The 16,956-nt window shown below is 41.9% G+C and overlaps 1 protein-coding gene across 2 annotated transcripts; it reads right to left on the reverse strand.

The window, feature by feature from the left end:
• Positions 1-1,190: 1,190 nt before the first annotated feature.
• Positions 1,191-13,625, reverse strand: LOC104963848 (uncharacterized). Of its 2 annotated transcripts, XM_010792501.1 has the most exons (9): positions 10,883-11,058; positions 10,639-10,710; positions 8,960-10,356; positions 5,091-8,463; positions 4,638-4,817; positions 3,595-3,633; positions 2,778-2,896; positions 1,619-1,775; positions 1,191-1,378 (listed from the first exon to the last, which is right to left on the reverse strand). In XM_010792501.1, the coding sequence occupies exons 2-9, from the start codon at positions 10,684-10,686 to the stop codon at positions 1,235-1,237; spliced, it is 5,457 nt and encodes a 1,818-aa protein (XP_010790803.1). In that variant the 5' UTR covers positions 10,687-10,710; positions 10,883-11,058; the 3' UTR covers positions 1,191-1,234. The 2 variants fall into 2 exon arrangements, with proteins under 2 accessions (XP_010790803.1, XP_010790802.1); XM_010792500.1 differs by lacking the exons at positions 10,639-10,710; positions 10,883-11,058 and adding an exon at positions 13,273-13,625.
• Positions 13,626-16,956: the final 3,331 nt, after the last annotated feature.

A 16,956-nucleotide genomic window follows, 5' to 3' on the forward strand; every position in this document is an offset into this window, starting at 1 on the left:
TTTAGACATTAATGTATTATTTAAATATTGTATTTTAATTTTTCTGTTGTTTTACTTATCGTTTTATTAACCAACAGTTTGTTTGTTCCTGTTTTGTTTCTTAGTTCAAATATGGCAGTGAGGGACAGAAACTCCCTGTGGCATGGACTTTGAGATTTTAGCCTTTGCAGACCATTTACATGCAGTGCATAAGTCTGGTTACCATGGTGAGTTTGACTTTCACATCATCCTCTAAATGTTTTTGGGTCTTCATGCTAAAAGGACAGAAACTATTTGGAGAATACTTATTTGTCATCATTAAGATTGAAGGGCAGCAACAGGGAATATCAAAGACGTCAAGATATCATGGAGGGGTGATGATGCTCCAGCGGACATGTTGTAGAATGACAAAGTGGGGGCTTGGGTTGTTTTCAGGCCAATTTCAGGTCAACTTCATAAATCCAGAAGTGTAAGAAAGATGTAACTCTACAATGAAAAAGTGCCTTATATCTTTATGCAATAGCCTAATCAATACTAAAAAAAAGGTACAGTATGTAAACCAATATAATTAAGCAATAGCTCACGACAGGCCATGCTAGGACTGTCTTAGGGAAGAAAGCTTTTAGTTGTGCAGCTCCACTAACTTGGAACAGTCTGCAAACATGTTTAAAACTGAGCACTTTGGTTCCCCTGCATCATTTTAAAACTCGGCTGGGTGACATGCTTTTTGATACTCATGGTACCTGTCACTATAAATAGAGTTTGTAAACTGTACCCTGTACATTATGTTGTATGTCATCCTTATTGTTGTTCTGTTGTTTTTATGTTACATGTGTAACTAATGCCCTGCAGGTCACCCTTGAAAAAGAGATCTTTTGATCTCAAGGGGCTTTCATCTGGTTAAATAAAGGCTACAAACAAACAAACAAACAAACAAAGCAACCTCAAACTTTACAACCTTACACTGAGCACAGATGAGGCTGTGGTGGTGATAAGCAATATACAGTAAATATCATTGGAGAGCGCTGGGGTTTTCTCATTAGCTTCACTTGCATGCTCTGCTGCTACAAGGCAATGAAGTGTTGTGCTTAAGCGGCTTAATGTATTACATTGCCTATCCAATGGTCAACAATAATTAGAAGACTATGTGTCTTACTGAGGATTTGATTTTGTTGGCCCGTCCTTAAAGTCACATACACTTTAATACCACTAAATGGCAAAGGTTTGAATGATTGTTTTGCAACAACAGTCACACTTACACTCCAGAGTGCACTTGGATGGAAGCGGTGCTCAGTGGGACGCCAAAAGCCCCCGTTTCTATTGTGTCATCATGGTAAGGTGTTACTCTGCCATGGCCCTCTGGTTCAGTAAACAGATCAATATGTGGCAGGCTGTAATCCTACAGAGAGAGGGGAAACAAGCACAGTGATTGTCAGCAGTGGCCAATTCTGGTCCTTAAATCATTCCTATGTGAGCAAATAAAACCTTAACTAGGCCCGCTTGTTCTAGCAGAGGTATCGACTGAATATCCATAAAGCAATATCACATACTAGATGTGTTTTAAAGAGGACCATTGGAGGGGATTATAATGTAACACTGAAGGACAAATGAAGCAGATGTATTCAGGCAGATTGCTCACCCGGACAGCCAGTCGAATGGAGCCCATTTGCATTGGAGGAAGGTTCTCTGGCCCTGTCTCCGGATCCGGCTCTGCCCACATGTTTGTCAATTCAATGCCTCCCTCTTCCAAGGCAATGCAGCGTCCCTGGAAGCCAGGCTTCTCATAGAGAACCCAGCTGTCGTGAAAACAAGAATGTGTTCTCATATAACCGGAAACAGAGAATTGTTGGGGAAAAAATAGCAAGGACAAGGAAACATGTGCATGGCATATAAAGCAATACATATTTTAACATGTTGGGGAATATACACGTGGGATCATCTCTTATATTTTCATCTTATTTTTTTATACATGTGGTAATTTCCTTTACTAAATGTCACCTGCTTTACCCATATATTACTAAATTATATATGATTGTATACATGCATTTTGCACTTGATCCTCTATCAGTGGACTGCCGTGTTCCTAATGTTTGCATGTCATACAGACACAGGGTTCTGTTTTGTTTGAATAATTGTATTAAATATGTTGAGATTAAGCTAGAAATGTGATCTATTAATACACATATTATCACTGTGTCAGTTTTCTTTCCAAATGTTAGATAAGATAATATCAACACTACTCTCATATCTGTCTAATAAATCATGAGCCCAGCTTATCATAAAGACTAGAAGCAGAGGGAAACAGCCTGGTTCTGTTCAAAGGTGAAAATAAATAAGAAACCTTCCTACAAGCACCTCTTAAGCTCAATAATTAACATCTTGTACCTTGTTATTTTGATGTGTGCAAAAATGTCAATTTTTGGCCGGCACAACAACTTCCTGAGGTCTCCACTGGTTGCCTGGCAACCAACCCTTGCACATAATCCTTTTAAAACCACAACATGTCGATTTTACACTCTGGGATTTGTATTGGCTGAACAAGATAATTAATGAATTGGTGGTCTTTAGAGGTGCTAGATGGAGGATTGTGTTTCCTTTGGACAGAGCCCATGAGGTCATCAACTAATGAACACATATGCACTTCTTAGCTGCAGAGGCTATTCAAATATATAAATATGCAAGAAATTATGTAACGGGCTACTCTGGTTCCCAATTCCACTTGACACTAATTAGAATTAGACTTCAGTGCTCATTTATTTTTCATCGTCTGAAGGTTCCAGTTGAATGAAAATACTCACCATCCTCTAACAACCATCACAGAGACGAGAGGTGAGAGCCGCAGAGACGTAGCATCTGCTACATCCCCGAAGATCTCATGGGCCTGGCCACTGAACTGAGCTTTCTCAAACAACACCATCTGTGTGGACACATGAAGGGTAGTGTCAAAAAACACATACAATGCCATCACATCAAATGATGACTCACAGAGTGCTGAGAAATACCTGAGAGCAGTTGCTTTGCTTCTCTTTTAAGCTGCAGTAAAAGCATCTTAATGTTTCTATCTACACCAAACAGGCACACGTCTACTTAAAGCAACAGGGTGTATTGGAAATGTAATACATCGCTTTACTATTAAAGTCATCGATATTTCATTAAGCAACAGACTAATGAAGTTGGTGAGTAATGTAGTACAGAAACTGGTTTCTCTCGAGACTCAATGTTGTATTTTTTTCTAGAAGCTTTCAAATCTAAAATGTTATCATGCAGTGTTTTACCAGGCATTACAGAGAATCCCCGGCACAGCCAAAGCTGGAGGTAGACTGAATTAAAGCAATGTGTGGCCATTAAACTGAAATTGTTGAGCGCCAATTTATATATGAAGTTCTACAATAATACAGAACCACAATGTTGCAGCACTTTGGCAGCACTGAATTCCATGATTGTAATCACATCCAGCTGAGCGTTTGCATTAGACTGTTTTTTTTTAATACTTTGTTTACCCCCCAAGAACACCATATGAAAAGCAGATGTTTTCACAGAACAAAGAGTTGTCTGTGCAGATTCCTCTCTCCATCTTGTTTCTATTGTATGTGGGCAAAGCTGGGAATACAGTACCTTTCCAGGGCGCTTGTGAAATCCTTTGACGATTCGTATCTGGAACGCAAAAACACAGGATTTTCATTGCAAGACTGCAGACCATGGAAAACACCTACAAAGTGCTAGAAAAAGCTATTTTGCATTTGTTTGTGCAGCAAGTTCTGTTCCTGTTGAATGTCTTGACCTTTTAGTTTACTTCCAGGGACACAGTGGGTCCATGGAGACTGCTCAAATTTGCATTCAAGCACAACACTGTGGAGCAAAGCCAGCAGGAATTCAAGTGTTGCTCAAAGCAGTACGCTCGCAAAAAGGCCAAGTTGAGAGTTTAGAAGCTACAAATGGCGTTAACTCTTTACAAAAGTGATAATTTGATTTTTTTCTTTATGTTCTTTGATATTGAACTGAATAACTTTGGGTTTTGGACTGCTGGGTAGTACATTTAGACTTTTTGAAAACCATGATTATCACTTTTTTGAAATTTAATTGGCTAAAGATATAAATGATTGATTAGGTAGATTCATCAAAAATATAAAATATATGGAAGCACTTTATTTTATAGCTATTTAATATCATCGTTTTGAAAAGGTTTGGAAAGGTTTAGGTTAGGTTATTTGGTCATTAAGATTTGAAATCAAACATGTTCAATTGTGAAACTTCCAATTATTCTTACTAATAGTTTAAATTCCTTATAATTAGAATGTATTGACATTACCTTTCCAGCAATTTAGAAATAGTTAAGAAAAGCATTAACAAAATGATCACAAGTTGCATCCCACATCATTTTCATGGACTAAAAAGACAAAAGAAGTAGAGGCTTCCTACTAATGAGAATAAAATAATGCAAATAGGGTTTAAAATAAAACTGCTGGATTTTTCCATAAAATGCAAATGCAGCTCTAAGGAGAAAAAGGATTATGAATAATTTCTAGCTCACATCCCACTGCACCAAGAAGATTAAACTCATATGCATAAACTTCTAAGAAATGTTCAGCTTTAATAAACCTTAAAAAACAAAACTATCATACATTGTTTAACAGTTTGTATGTCGCATATGCACTTACATTTCTACTAAGAGTTGCCCGGGGCTGAGCTGGAGGCTTTTTCAGCTCAGCAGGGATTGTCGGCAGTGTAGGGGGTGTGATTGGAGGAATCCCCTGAGAAAATGGAGGCACAGCATGGACAAGTTTCACTGCCCCGTCTGCTTCATCTCCAGGGGCTGGGGTTGGCATGTTCCCAATAACCTGATGATAGACCAAGAATTATTGGAGAAAAATGAGTTGTTACTGCGCTTCCTTGCAAATAAGAAAAGGCGTTTTTCTTTTTTCCAGACATGTGAAAACAGAACAATTGGTACTACGAGTAGTTCCTTTTATTAGACAATAAACACTCTGATTGTTAAAGTAATTATAACAACTTGTGAGATGCATGTTGTCTCTGAAATCAGTCTGTAATGATGACTACTTCTTTAACGTTCCAAATAATGAGTAGTTGGTCAAAATAACAAAAATACGAACCTCGGGTTTGACTTGCTCCATTCCTTGTTTTGCTGGTTCTTGGGGGAGGTACTTCTCTAAATAATCCGGCAGCTTGATTTCGTTAAAGGACGGAAATGGAGGGCCTGAGTCACCGACCACAGCCTCCACAGCCTGGGCTTCCTCTCTGCTGCTCAGGGCCAGTGTATCTCTGAGTGGAGCTGTTGAACATGGCTGGGATAAAGGTGGAGGGCTTAGCTGGGGGGCTTCACTCGGTGACACATCCCCAGAGCTGGTGCCATCCACCTGCGTTTGACCACCATTCCTCTTCCCTCTGAAAATGGAGGAGGAAAGGCTGCTGAGAACACAGCTGCCCTCCAAGCGAGACTTCACCTTGACCTGCTCCTCCTTCTCTTCCTTGTCATCCTCCTCATCGTTGTCCTCTTTGTCCCTGAGGCGAGAGCGAGTGTCCAGGCTACTCAGCAGCATGCTCCTGTCTGACAAACTTGCCCTGGCTGGCTTCGTGCCAGATTTGGTGTCCTTGTTCTGCAGCCTTGATAAGAAGCTTGGGGTTGTGTCTACACTAAACTGATTCTTCTTCCTCAAACCAAACTTAAACTCATCGGGGTCAAACGTCTTCTCATGGCGGTCCTCCCTGATGGCGGGCATGGCGAATGGCGGCTGAGGGGTCCGTAGTACGTTGTGTTTACGTGGCGGGAGAGAGAACGGCGAGCAAAGATTCTTGATTTTCTCAATGAAATCATCATCATCTAGGTCACCAGAGGTGTCCAGCAGATTGCTCTCACTACCAGAGTAGCTCAGTTTGGGCACTGGGACTTTGAGCTTCCATTTGGGCAAGTCCACATCCAGCCAGCTAGAGGGGGCGTCTTGCGGGGCTGAAACATCGTCTCTGTTTAGTCCCCGTGGCAAATGGAGCTTCTTCATGGGAGAACGCTGGGTTGTATCTGGGGTCGGCTTATTAGCCTGTGGACTCGGTTTGTTATTGACCAGTTCCTTTCCGACAGCGTTGAGTTGCTGGGACGAATCTCCATTAGCAACAAGCGAAACTTCATTGCTTTGTGAGTGCAGTGTTTTCTCAGCTGTGTTCCCTGCCACATTAACTATGGAGCTGGAAGCCTCTCTATCCGAGGGGCCGCGTGCTATTTTCTTTGCGCCCTTGACTGAAGTAATAACACTTGTGCTCTCTGTGGATTTTGAATCCTCACGCTGGCGGCGAGCTGGTTTTATCACATCTCCTGAGACTTTGACTACAGCAGGCACTGGGATGGCATTTGAATTGCTTTCCCCATCAGCCCGCCCTGCTCCCTTGCTCCTCTCAGATTTAGATGGAGAAATTGGAGTATGCTCTTTAACAGATGCTTTTTTCTCTGACAGTGTCTGTGCAGCTATCAGCGCTGGAGTGCCATCCCCGGCTTTTACAGTCAATTTCTCAGCTGCTGTTGTTGCTTTGGTAATAGACTCTGAGCTGGAGAACTCAGAGTCATTAGCTCCATGTGCACATGAGTCATCCGGTACATTTTCAGTTTTTTCCACAGAAACAGAATGAGGCTGTGTCTCTGTCTCTAGACCTTTTGGAGACTCTTTTTGTAACTCAGAGGACACACATGTAGCCTGACTCCCCTTTGACGGCCCTTTCTCACTCTTTGTCACACTCACAGCCTCATTAGTCTGGGTGACAGTTTCTTCTGGATGTGTACTCTTCGTGTGTATGACATGTTGTTTTGGAGCAGGGAGGTCTAATAATGTACCGGTCTTCTCTGAGGACTGAGAGACTTTTCTCTCATCGTTTATCTCAGCATTTATTCTTTCATCATCCCTTGCAGCACTCTCCTTTGTGCCAGAGATAAATTGTCTGCTGTCTGAAACCTTGCCCTTTGTGGTATTTTTATCTGGACGCGGTAGCTGCTGGGGCTTGTCTTTGTTTTTCTTCTCAGTCTGATTTCTTTTTTCGCCCTCCACCTTTTCTAAATTCCTCACATCTTCACTCACAGTCTGATGTATTAGCTCTGTGTCCTTGTTTAAGGGTTGTGGTTTTGGTCCTGTGTCTTTCTTATTCTGAAGTTTTACTTTTCCTTCACTTTTAAATGCAGATTGTGTTGGCAATTCTTTTTCTAATTTGGGATGTTCGACAGGAGGCCCTTGCTTCATTGAACGAGTCTTCTCAGTAGGTTGCTCAACCGCAGGTGAGGGGGAGGAGGCTGAAGTTTCTTTGCAGTCCTTGGAGGCATTTTCTTTCCTCTGTGTGAATGAGAGCTTGTTTCCCCCTGCCTGTTCCTGCTTTCGGGGTAAAATAACGGGACTCTTGTCAATAGGTGTCTTTGTTCCACTGCGACCAGCAGCAGTACCAGGTTGATCTTTGTTGACAGATGGTTCAGGCAATCCCTCCTGTCTGTTGTCGAGTTTATTAATTTTCTCATTTGTTACTGAGACAGCTAACCTTTCCTTTTGTTCGTCTACCACCAGTATCTCCTTCTTAATAGCTTTTCCTTTGGTATCAGACTGTTTGTTTGATGTATTTCCTTGGGCTTTTTCAGATGCTAATGAGACTTCCTGTGTCTTAGAGGCAGAGGCGGCCTTCTCAGTATCATCCACCTGATGTTGTTTATTACCGGTGAGCTCTGCCTTACTTGTTGAGCAATCTGATTTGTTTTCACCATGTGGGCTGATGGGACTCTCTGGTTCCCTACCTTTTTTTCTTTTAGGTCTGGAGCCCATTCTGGTAGGGCTTTTGGACTGTGGGCTGATGCTATTGGTCAGTTCTGCAGAATCACTAGTCTCCTTAGTTGGATCTGTTTCCAGACTGTTGGATTTCATCCCCTTTTCTGCTGTTTTCGAGTCTACTGTGTTGCTTATTCGAGAGTCTGTTGGTTGCTCTTTAGGAATGGAAATCTTTATCCCTACAGCAATGGTATCCTGTCCATCTGGTTTTAATGTTATCTCTGACTTTTGTTTCTGTATTTGCTCCTTAGTATCCAGTTTACCCTGATTGTCCAGTTTTGTTGATGCAGCAGCTGCAACAGACGACGAGGATCTTTGAGACATTCCAGTCATTGTTGGCTTTTGAGACACTGCGGGCCTGTCATCGGATTTAGACGCCTCTGTGAAGTTCCTCGCTCGCTCCTTGATCGTCATTGGCTTCTCCCTGACGGCCGGTGCAGTGCCGGACACGGCCATCGCGTAACGTTCACCAGATTTGGACCTCTTCTCTAACGAAACAAATTCCTCTTTCATCTTCTCTGCGGGTTTTCTAACTGGAGAGACATCAGCACTCCTCTGGCTCTGGAAGGTCTGTTTGTTGACCCTCGCTGCCGGGTGCTCAAAGAGGTTGATTTTACCCGCAATGCGGCCAGCGGCTGGCTTAGGCTCCTCATTGATTTTCTTCAGCTGGTGTTGTCTGTGTAGGATAAGAGATGAAGGTTTGAATTCAGATATATGTTTTATTTTTGCAAAATTTCAAACTTAAATCATTTATATAAACACGCCCTGTCTTCTGACATGGACAAATGTTATACTAATGACTGGGTGATTTCTTGAGTTAAAGCTGAGCTATTTTTCCACATTTTCTTTGCTTTACAGTTACACTCTTAAACAACAGATCTGAACTTTGTTTCATGACGCACACCTTTGTTTCACTGTGGAGAGGCCTGTAATATTCCACCCATAGCGCACATTCTTTTGAAAGCAATGTCATGTAAGGCAAACACCTTACAGGTTAGCTGCTAATGTTGGAGGTACAATACTAATGCACTAACAATTATTCTTAACAAATACATATATATATATTTTTTTTAAGTTAGTATATAATTTGAAGACCATTCAATATACCCTGCAGTGTGTTGAGTCATTGTTTCACATACTATACACAGATCACATTCAGGGTAAAGACTTACCTGCCGTCAGTCTCTGTGTTGGGCTTATCTTTTCCTCCATCTTTGGTTTTCATTACCGCTGTCTTAAATTCCTCGGTGCCTCCTGCTGGACTCTTCTCCAAAGGCACATTTTTTGTAAAAAGCTTCACCTCACTTCGAGAGACCTTTAAACTCATACGTTTGGACTCTGGTGTCTCTGTCTTCCTTTCAACTCTGTAAAGACTGTCGTCGTCCTCCATGTCTGAGCCCCTATCTGCCACACATGCCAGACTGGCGGCAATGAGTGAGTTTGAGTCCTGGAAGTTGTCCAACTGCTTGACGGCGTCAGGGCAGGAAGTCTCGATCTCCGTGCCTTCAGGTGAAGCCTGAGAGGTGGGGTTGGGCTGGGAGGAGGAGGAGGAGTTTACAGATGATTCTCCCATGTGAGTCTCTGCACCTTTGCCCTGAGGAGTGGTCAATGAGTTATCTGATGTAAGGATTCCCTCTGGGACAGGGAGGGCAGTGGGAGGCATGTTTTCCTGGGGGGTGTTCCCTTCATTTCCCTGAGCGTTCTGTCTTAATTTCTTTCTGGCTGCGTTTTTACGCCCCATGCTGTTGGCCTCTGTTTGTTCTTCAGATTCAGCTTCTGACTGTGAGTCTTGAGGTGATTTCAGTGACACTCCCACTAAGGCACTGTAATAAAGATCTGCACCTTTAGCAGGACTCACATTTGTCCTTTTGATCTCTTCACTTTTTGAACTCGAGTTCAAATCAAAACTTGATGATGACGGCCCCTTTCGGAGGATTGTTATGTCCTTTTTTGTAACTTCGGTGCGGACAATTTCCTGTCCAGCACAGGTCTCTTTGCCGCTGTGAGTCACCTCGGTATCCTCCAGGTACACATGGAGCTTCCTGCCTACATGGACCTGTGGCTGGGTGTGGACTCGATCAGAGTGCCGGACCACTCCCTGCTTAGAAGAGGAGGAGAGATGTGTCAGATGACTGGTATTCTTCTTAGGATTCCCGCTCTCTGAAGAACGGTTGCTTCTCTCCTCCCTCTGCCCTTTTCTCTCCTGCCTGTACTCCACAAACTCCTCCTTTTTTGAACCTCCTTCTGCTGTCTCAGTGCTGCTTACAATAAAGCCGTCTCTGTGGGCAGACTGTGCGGCGTGCCGTTCTTCATGGGGGGAAATGTCCCTGGAGAGAAAGAGTGGATTGGGATTGGAGCTCTGTTCCTTCTCCTCCTCCCACTCTTGATTCTTTGCCCGGAGTCTCACAGGCCGCTCACTCTCCTCTTCTCCCTCTGACTTAGGAGCCTGGTCGCTAGTTGGGGAGGCATTTCCAGTGGGACTCGTCTGACTATTTCCCTTCCATGGAGAGAGCCAGCTCCCGATACGGCCCAAGACCCCGGTGCTCTGCTGCTCTTCAGGGCTCTCAGACTAAATAAAAGGCAGAGAATAACTCACATAAATATCTGAATACACATGCAGTGAAAGTTAATAAACATGCATATTTTCAATACATATGCGCAAACTTTAGTGGAGCTGACAGTATTAACACGTGGTTGTGCAAATATGTTAAACTTGCCTACAAAGGAAGGGAAGGCAGGCTTGGGATCTAAAGTAAATATAAGTAGAAGTTTTCCCACAGACATTTTTTAGTAGGGCCATGCATCTGTCAGCATAGCAAATACATGCAGTGCTTATAACCTGTAAGCTTACCGTAGAAAATACCATATCATTCAGATTCTTTATGTAGGATGTGAACATGATTATGGTTTAGAACAAAAACTCCTAAAGAGCATAAAACAAAAACAAAATCATTCCACCAGGAAAAACAACTACAGTGTTAAAAAGCAGAACATGACCACAACAAAGATATCCTCCGTAAGCAAAGTTATAGATCCGTCGTTAACTCTTTTACTTTTAGCAATTCTTTTTGGCAGTAGTTTCAAGTTAAACTCACCCTTAATAAGACACAGAAGAAAACTTTTGGCCCCCCTTCAAAATATAAAGCGCTGTAAGTTTGTAGAGGAACAGAGCTGCGCTAAGCTGCATGTCTAACTGATGAGCATGTTGTGATAAGTCCTCCTTGCATCCAGTGAAGCATCCACAACAGGGCAAACTGTGGCATCGTAGATATTGGCGCTGTAAAAGTTCTGCCCCTGCAGCGGAGCGCACGCAGACTAGTGGTAAAACGACGCATTCAAGTGCCCGTCGTAAAATGTTGTGTCAATATATGAAGCTGGTTACTCAACAGGTGGTCTGACCGGAGTTTTTATTATCCTAATGACTTAATCTGGATACACATATGTATTTTTAATAACATTTTACCCTCCGAGTTAAAAACTAATCTTAAAACGTTTAACTACGTCTACAGTAGGGCTGCTTCAATAGACTGTGCTTACATCTAGCTTGAAAACACAGGAAGGGGGAAATATACTGAAATTGTTTATCAAAGTACAAGAGACTCACTCTACTCAATCATTTTCATTGTATGCACCTTATAACCAACTACACTACATAAGACAGGCACATGTTGTACTTTTTACTCTATTCCAGGCTTTAATGAGCAGTTCCTTTCAGATTAGAATAGCTAATATCACTCATATGTCATATCCAGTGAAAACTATTGATTGAATTTAAATTAGATTTTTTGTGACAAACTACTAGAATGGAATTTATTTTTTTAGCAGTAGTTTAAATAAGCACAGCCATAAAACACCATATTAGTAACATGCAACATAGGCCTATACATTACGTTTAAAGTGATAGATCTTGAAACTCGACTAATTTAAGAATCTATAGTTTGTATGACATATATTGTTATTTTACTTTCAATATTTCTGAAGGTGTTTTTTTTTTCTTATTAAATGTTTTTTCCTAAATGTTTTTTTTTTTTATCTTTAGAGGGGTCACAAGGCCAAGAGTAATTATGATGAATTCTTTTTTCTCCCGTGTTATGTATTTAAAATTGGATGTGGCGTAGTTTAGTTTTGGTTGACCCCTATAATTTTGGTCATTCTTGGCGAACTCCCAACTTTTAAAATATATGTTTTGTTTCAAAGACAAATTACATATGTTGTTTGTTTGTATGTGCAATTCATAGTGTTACTCTCATTACATAACTACTGTTGTGTGTCTCAATGTCTCTGTAGACATATTACAGTAGTGGCACAGCCTCACAAAACATTAAAAACATAACAAGTGGCTGTACCTTTTCCAATTAATACACATTCATCAATACTTCATTAATCTAATACAGTAAAGTCATATAAATTGGATTAGTAATTCTGATTATTTACATAGAAATCAAACATTTGTGTACAGGTTAACTCTAATGTTAACACATCAGCTACGCTCCTCAAGTATCAACGTATCATGTGGCTGTCAAATATGTGAGACACTTGCTAAACCTCAGTGAGTCCAAATTTGACCTTGTAGCAAAAAAATCTGTAGGCCATAAATACAGATTGTTGGAAACCATTTCATTGTAACCAGCTTGTGACTTCTCCAAAGTGGTCGAAAAAAGGCTCATTGTTTCGGATATTTATCCAATGGCATAAATAAACAGGTTTGAACACTGCCGTTTAAAAGTGAGATGCATAGTAGTGTCACTGCTGACTTTACTTTCTGAAGCACCTCTTTCAGTTCGAATGTGTGTTGTCAAAATTCCTACATTTTTGTCAGCAATTGAAGGCAGCAAGAGGCCGTGTCCAAACACATTTTCCAGGGGAAATGACGCAGTCAGTGTGTGGGTTTCAAAGCCTGTTGAATATAGTTTGTACGGTTTTCCAAACCTGTGAGCCCTTGTTTCACTTGGCGGGCAGCTATATTCAGTCTTTCCTTGCAACTTAGTCTAGGAATTTAACCCATTAAAAGATTGTTGTCCATGTAAATAGAGATTATTCCAATTTTTCATTTTAATGAAATAAATTAAACTTTTTTCGGTCTTACTTTTTTCACTATCTATATGGCACATTACCAAGTGCCTTTAGGTGTGGGAGTGGCACTGGTAATTATGGGGTTTTAAAAATAAAAAAAATCATACTTGCTTATTATGTTTGACATTTAACGGTCTTAGCCTACATTGTTATGGTAGATTTATGTTTTCTTAACACCTATAACTGTCCAAAACAGAAATACACTTGAAATCAAATTGTAGGGATATTATTACCCCCCTCGCTAATCTTATATGTAAAGCTTTTTAACAGCCCATCCCGATGGAGGTCTAGGTTTCTACACACACTGCTCTCCATTACACCAACACAAACAGAGGCCCTATCGACCGAAAAGCCCACGAGTCCCAGTTCACATATTTACAGGCACGTCACCAGACACAGAGTGAGATCTTACCATGATAACAGTGTTTCTCCTGCCTTCTGGGTTGTCTCGGGAATACATCGGTCAAATGCAGCCTTCTGCAAAAACCCTCATTCGGAATAAAGCCTTTCAATGCCGCCGCCTGCAGGTAACCTGTCCCTCCTTGCAGGACAGGGGAATCTGCACCGCACGACACTATTAATATTTAGTGCGGTTCAAAATGAGAAAATAACAGGGCTTACTCTTGGAGTTCGCCACATAGATGCCATAGTGACTTCAGCTTTGGAAGTATTATTTGTCTTCCCATGGCATTGACGGCTGAGGTTGAGGTGGAATCTGCCCGGGCAAGGTAACACACCCCGAGGCACCGTGACACAGCGAGCAGCGATGGCGGTTTATTGAGCAACTTTCAATAACAAACAAAGGGACACTATGGGCTGGGGTTAAAGATGCATAGGGTTGTAGGATATTACCATACACAGGATAGAAACTCTTTTGAAAACTCTACATACTGTCCTTAGATGTTTAGTATCTTATCACACTCTAAATATCATTACGAGTGTTATGCATCCTCTTTCATTTAAATCTGTGTTTTCATTTCGAAGGAGGCCTCTTAGAATAACCTGCTGGACCTTTGGTGAAAGATATCACTTTGAGAGCCATTAGTAAAGTATATTCTAAAAACAAAACAAAACCGGTTATTCAAAACACACACTCCCACTCAAGATCAATGCATCACATTCACACACCTGTGTTTCCGCCTTTCTCTCTTGACTTATTGATGTGCTACAGAAGCTGAAACTTGTCTCATTATTCAACCTATGAAAAATGTACAAATCGCCTTTTTCTTTTCTCATGGAAAACCGCAAACAACTGTAAATGTTGACCATTTGCAGGCTTGTAGGCTATTCCCAGTGGAATCTGTCCAGACATTATTTCTACTTTAAGCAGAAGGAAATTGTTCTGGGAAATTCTCCACTACAAGCAGTGTTTGTGTGCTCTATTGTGCCAGTGTTTGGAGGCAACATGAAAAGGATGCCATATAACAAATCACTCAGAGGAAGCACATTTTGAAGCTAATTAAAAACATAAGTGGATTTGTTTGTGCTGCAGAGCAAAACCTGGAGGAAAATGCCCCATAATGTCTCCTCACCTCTGCTGGCTCCAATTATTAACCTCGATTAGCTCTAGAGCTTTTTATACACTGAAAAAGCAAAACTCTTGGGGGCTGAGACACACATTTTTACTGAACTACTTTAGTGGGCTCCAGTTATGTTTTGCAGTGTAATTAGAGGTTTTATAGTTTTTTTTCTTGGTTCATCCAGGGATATGTTTTACAGCATGAGCAGAGAATTGTTTTCAGCACAGCCCTCTGTTAAATGTATACAGTTACAGACATGCTTACCTGGCAGCTGCTCACTGCAAGCGGTCTCCTTTTGTTACACAGAGCAGCTCCACTGGATGCATGTGTAAACAGCTGCTTTGGTGTTGTTGAGGGAGAGAGAAAGAGGTATCCATTCTCTGGATGTAGCCAGACTCTCTTGGCTTGGCAATACTTTTGAATCAACAGTCAGCTGGGGCCAAGTGTCAACCCTCTGAAGTTAGAAGTTAGAAAACATTTCAGGCTGTGTTGTGCCCAGGCCCGGTTCCAGAACAAAATTACTCAGAGTGCATCTGAGATTAGAGAGGGTGCAGTGGTAAAGTGCTATTTTTATAAGTGGGGAGTGGAACTAACAGCTTCTAGGGGGGTCCTCACCTCCTCTAGGACGGTCCTAAGGGGGTCCGGGGGCATGGTCCCCCGGGAAGATTTTTTTTAAAATATTGAAGCTAAAACCATCAATCTGGTGCACTTTGAGAGCAACATGAAGAGATGGAAATATGTGCTCTTTGCTTGATTCATGCCTTCCCAGTCACTTATCACCTATAAGAGCATGGCGCCAGTTGTTGTAGCCAGTTGTGGTGAAGGCATCTGACTTACTTGAACCGAAATGTCTACATGCATAGCAGAAGATGGCATCTTTTTTACATGAATATTCCAGCCAATCTCTGTTTTGAAACCATGAGCTGCAAAATGAGCGCCTTCCCCCACTGCACAGGCGAGTTGGGTACTTTTTTAAACTTAATACCTGGGCAGGCTCTGTTTTCCCGAGGTCCTCTGGCACTTGTGGGCCACCGAGGGGTGGCGGTGCTTGGGGCAACGAAGACGGCTGCGGCTGCTCCGCCTCCGTGGGCGAGGCGGGCAAAGCCGGCGAGTCGGGCGTTAGTGTCCACGACAGTGGCCGCGGTAACGTAATGTCCCCATGATCTGAACTGTTATTACCTGCAGTAGATGCAGTGTTACTGCTGGCAATAAGGTCTTACTGTTTAAATTGACCAAATAAATGCAGCAGACAATGTTATTCAACCACAATTTATCTTATTTCAACTATATTCTTCTTCTTCTTATAATTATTACTACTATTATTATTATTGTTATTGTACATGTAATATTTTTCACGGACACATGTCTCTTTTCCGTCACCAAGTTAGAGTAGTCTCGGGGACAGTAGCGCACTTTGGAGAGTAAACGTATTTCCAGAGTAATACACAATATTACAAAAAAAAAAATTTAAAAAAACCCGGGGGTTGCACAGACTAAATATGGATACGCGACCCGGCTCAGACAACTATGTGAGAGGTTCTAATTGTCGTCATACTCTGTATGACGGGTTACGCGATACTACGTCCGATGACATCTTTAACGCCCTAGCACGTCAAAATAGGCGAATTAATTACAGGATGTACTGCTTTTCGTAGAGGCATGTTACTGAAATGCTAAATGTCCCAATATCAGGCACAAACTACAACGGACCCACTGCGTTTGGGTTGGAGACGGTTTACTTTGCTCATTATGTGACCAGACCACAATTTCTGCGCCTGATAAGCCGTACTTACGTTAGAAAATCTCTACCATATAACGAGTCTAGAAGGCCAGGAATTCGGGGAGAACCGAGCTGCTCACCCTTACAATAACAAGTAAGACAAATATATACCTGGAACGGCCACGAAAGTCTCAGGAGAGAATCAATGATGTCTACGCGCGGAAGACGACAAGCCCCTAAAGTTTACTCACATAACGGGGGTCGAACGGTACGGGAAGCAGTTGGTTACTGAGACCGATGTGCAGTTCGGGGAGTGCCTAAGGGTATAAAGACGGAGGTTGGTTCCCGTACTAAGTTTCGTTATGTTAGTCTAACCCAATGACAATAGAAGAAGACAGGGTTGGAGGAGACACATGAATACGTTATCTATATATCAACAAGTACGTAATTAACGTAAAAAGAGGTTTAAGGACGTAGAAGTTCACGATTTGCATATTTCGGTTCGATCTTAAGTAAGTACGAGGAGTTCCCGGTTCCTGTGCAGGAGGTGCGTTACTATTTACTGACGGAGGATTGAAACGTGGACACGTTTCCAAATTCCATATTCAAAGTCCGTTTCCCCCAAAGTGGCATATGTACTATTTGCAGTCTACGTCAAAATACCCAAAGAGTCCACCCGCTTATATGTTGTCTGGAGGTGGAAAATTAGGAGGTCGTGTTAGGAGCGGGAATGACCTTAATTGAACATCTAGTTTAAGTCCGGGCCAAGATGCCCCCACGTATTCCCACGTAACGTGGGAGTCAAAACTCAGCAATACGTGGGAGTAAAACTTTTTACTTTTCACTTCTCTTTTTT

The sequence above is a fragment of the Notothenia coriiceps genome, unplaced genomic scaffold (assembly GCF_000735185.1).
Source record: "Notothenia coriiceps isolate Sejong01 unplaced genomic scaffold, NC01 NC01_scaffold00036509, whole genome shotgun sequence".
NCBI lineage: Eukaryota > Metazoa > Chordata > Actinopteri > Perciformes > Nototheniidae > Notothenia > Notothenia coriiceps.

Coding starts and splice junctions, on each gene's coding strand:
- LOC104963848 (XM_010792500.1), bottom strand. CDS start 13,320: ATGTATTCCCGAGACAACCCAGAAGGCAGGAGAAACACTGTTATCATG. Junction 8,464..8,959: donor AACACAGAGACTGACGGCAG/GTAAGTCTTTAC, acceptor TATCCTACACAG/ACAACACCAGCTGAAGAAAA. Junction 4,818..5,090: donor TGGAGCAAGTCAAACCCGAG/GTTCGTATTTTT, acceptor GTCTATCATCAG/GTTATTGGGAACATGCCAAC.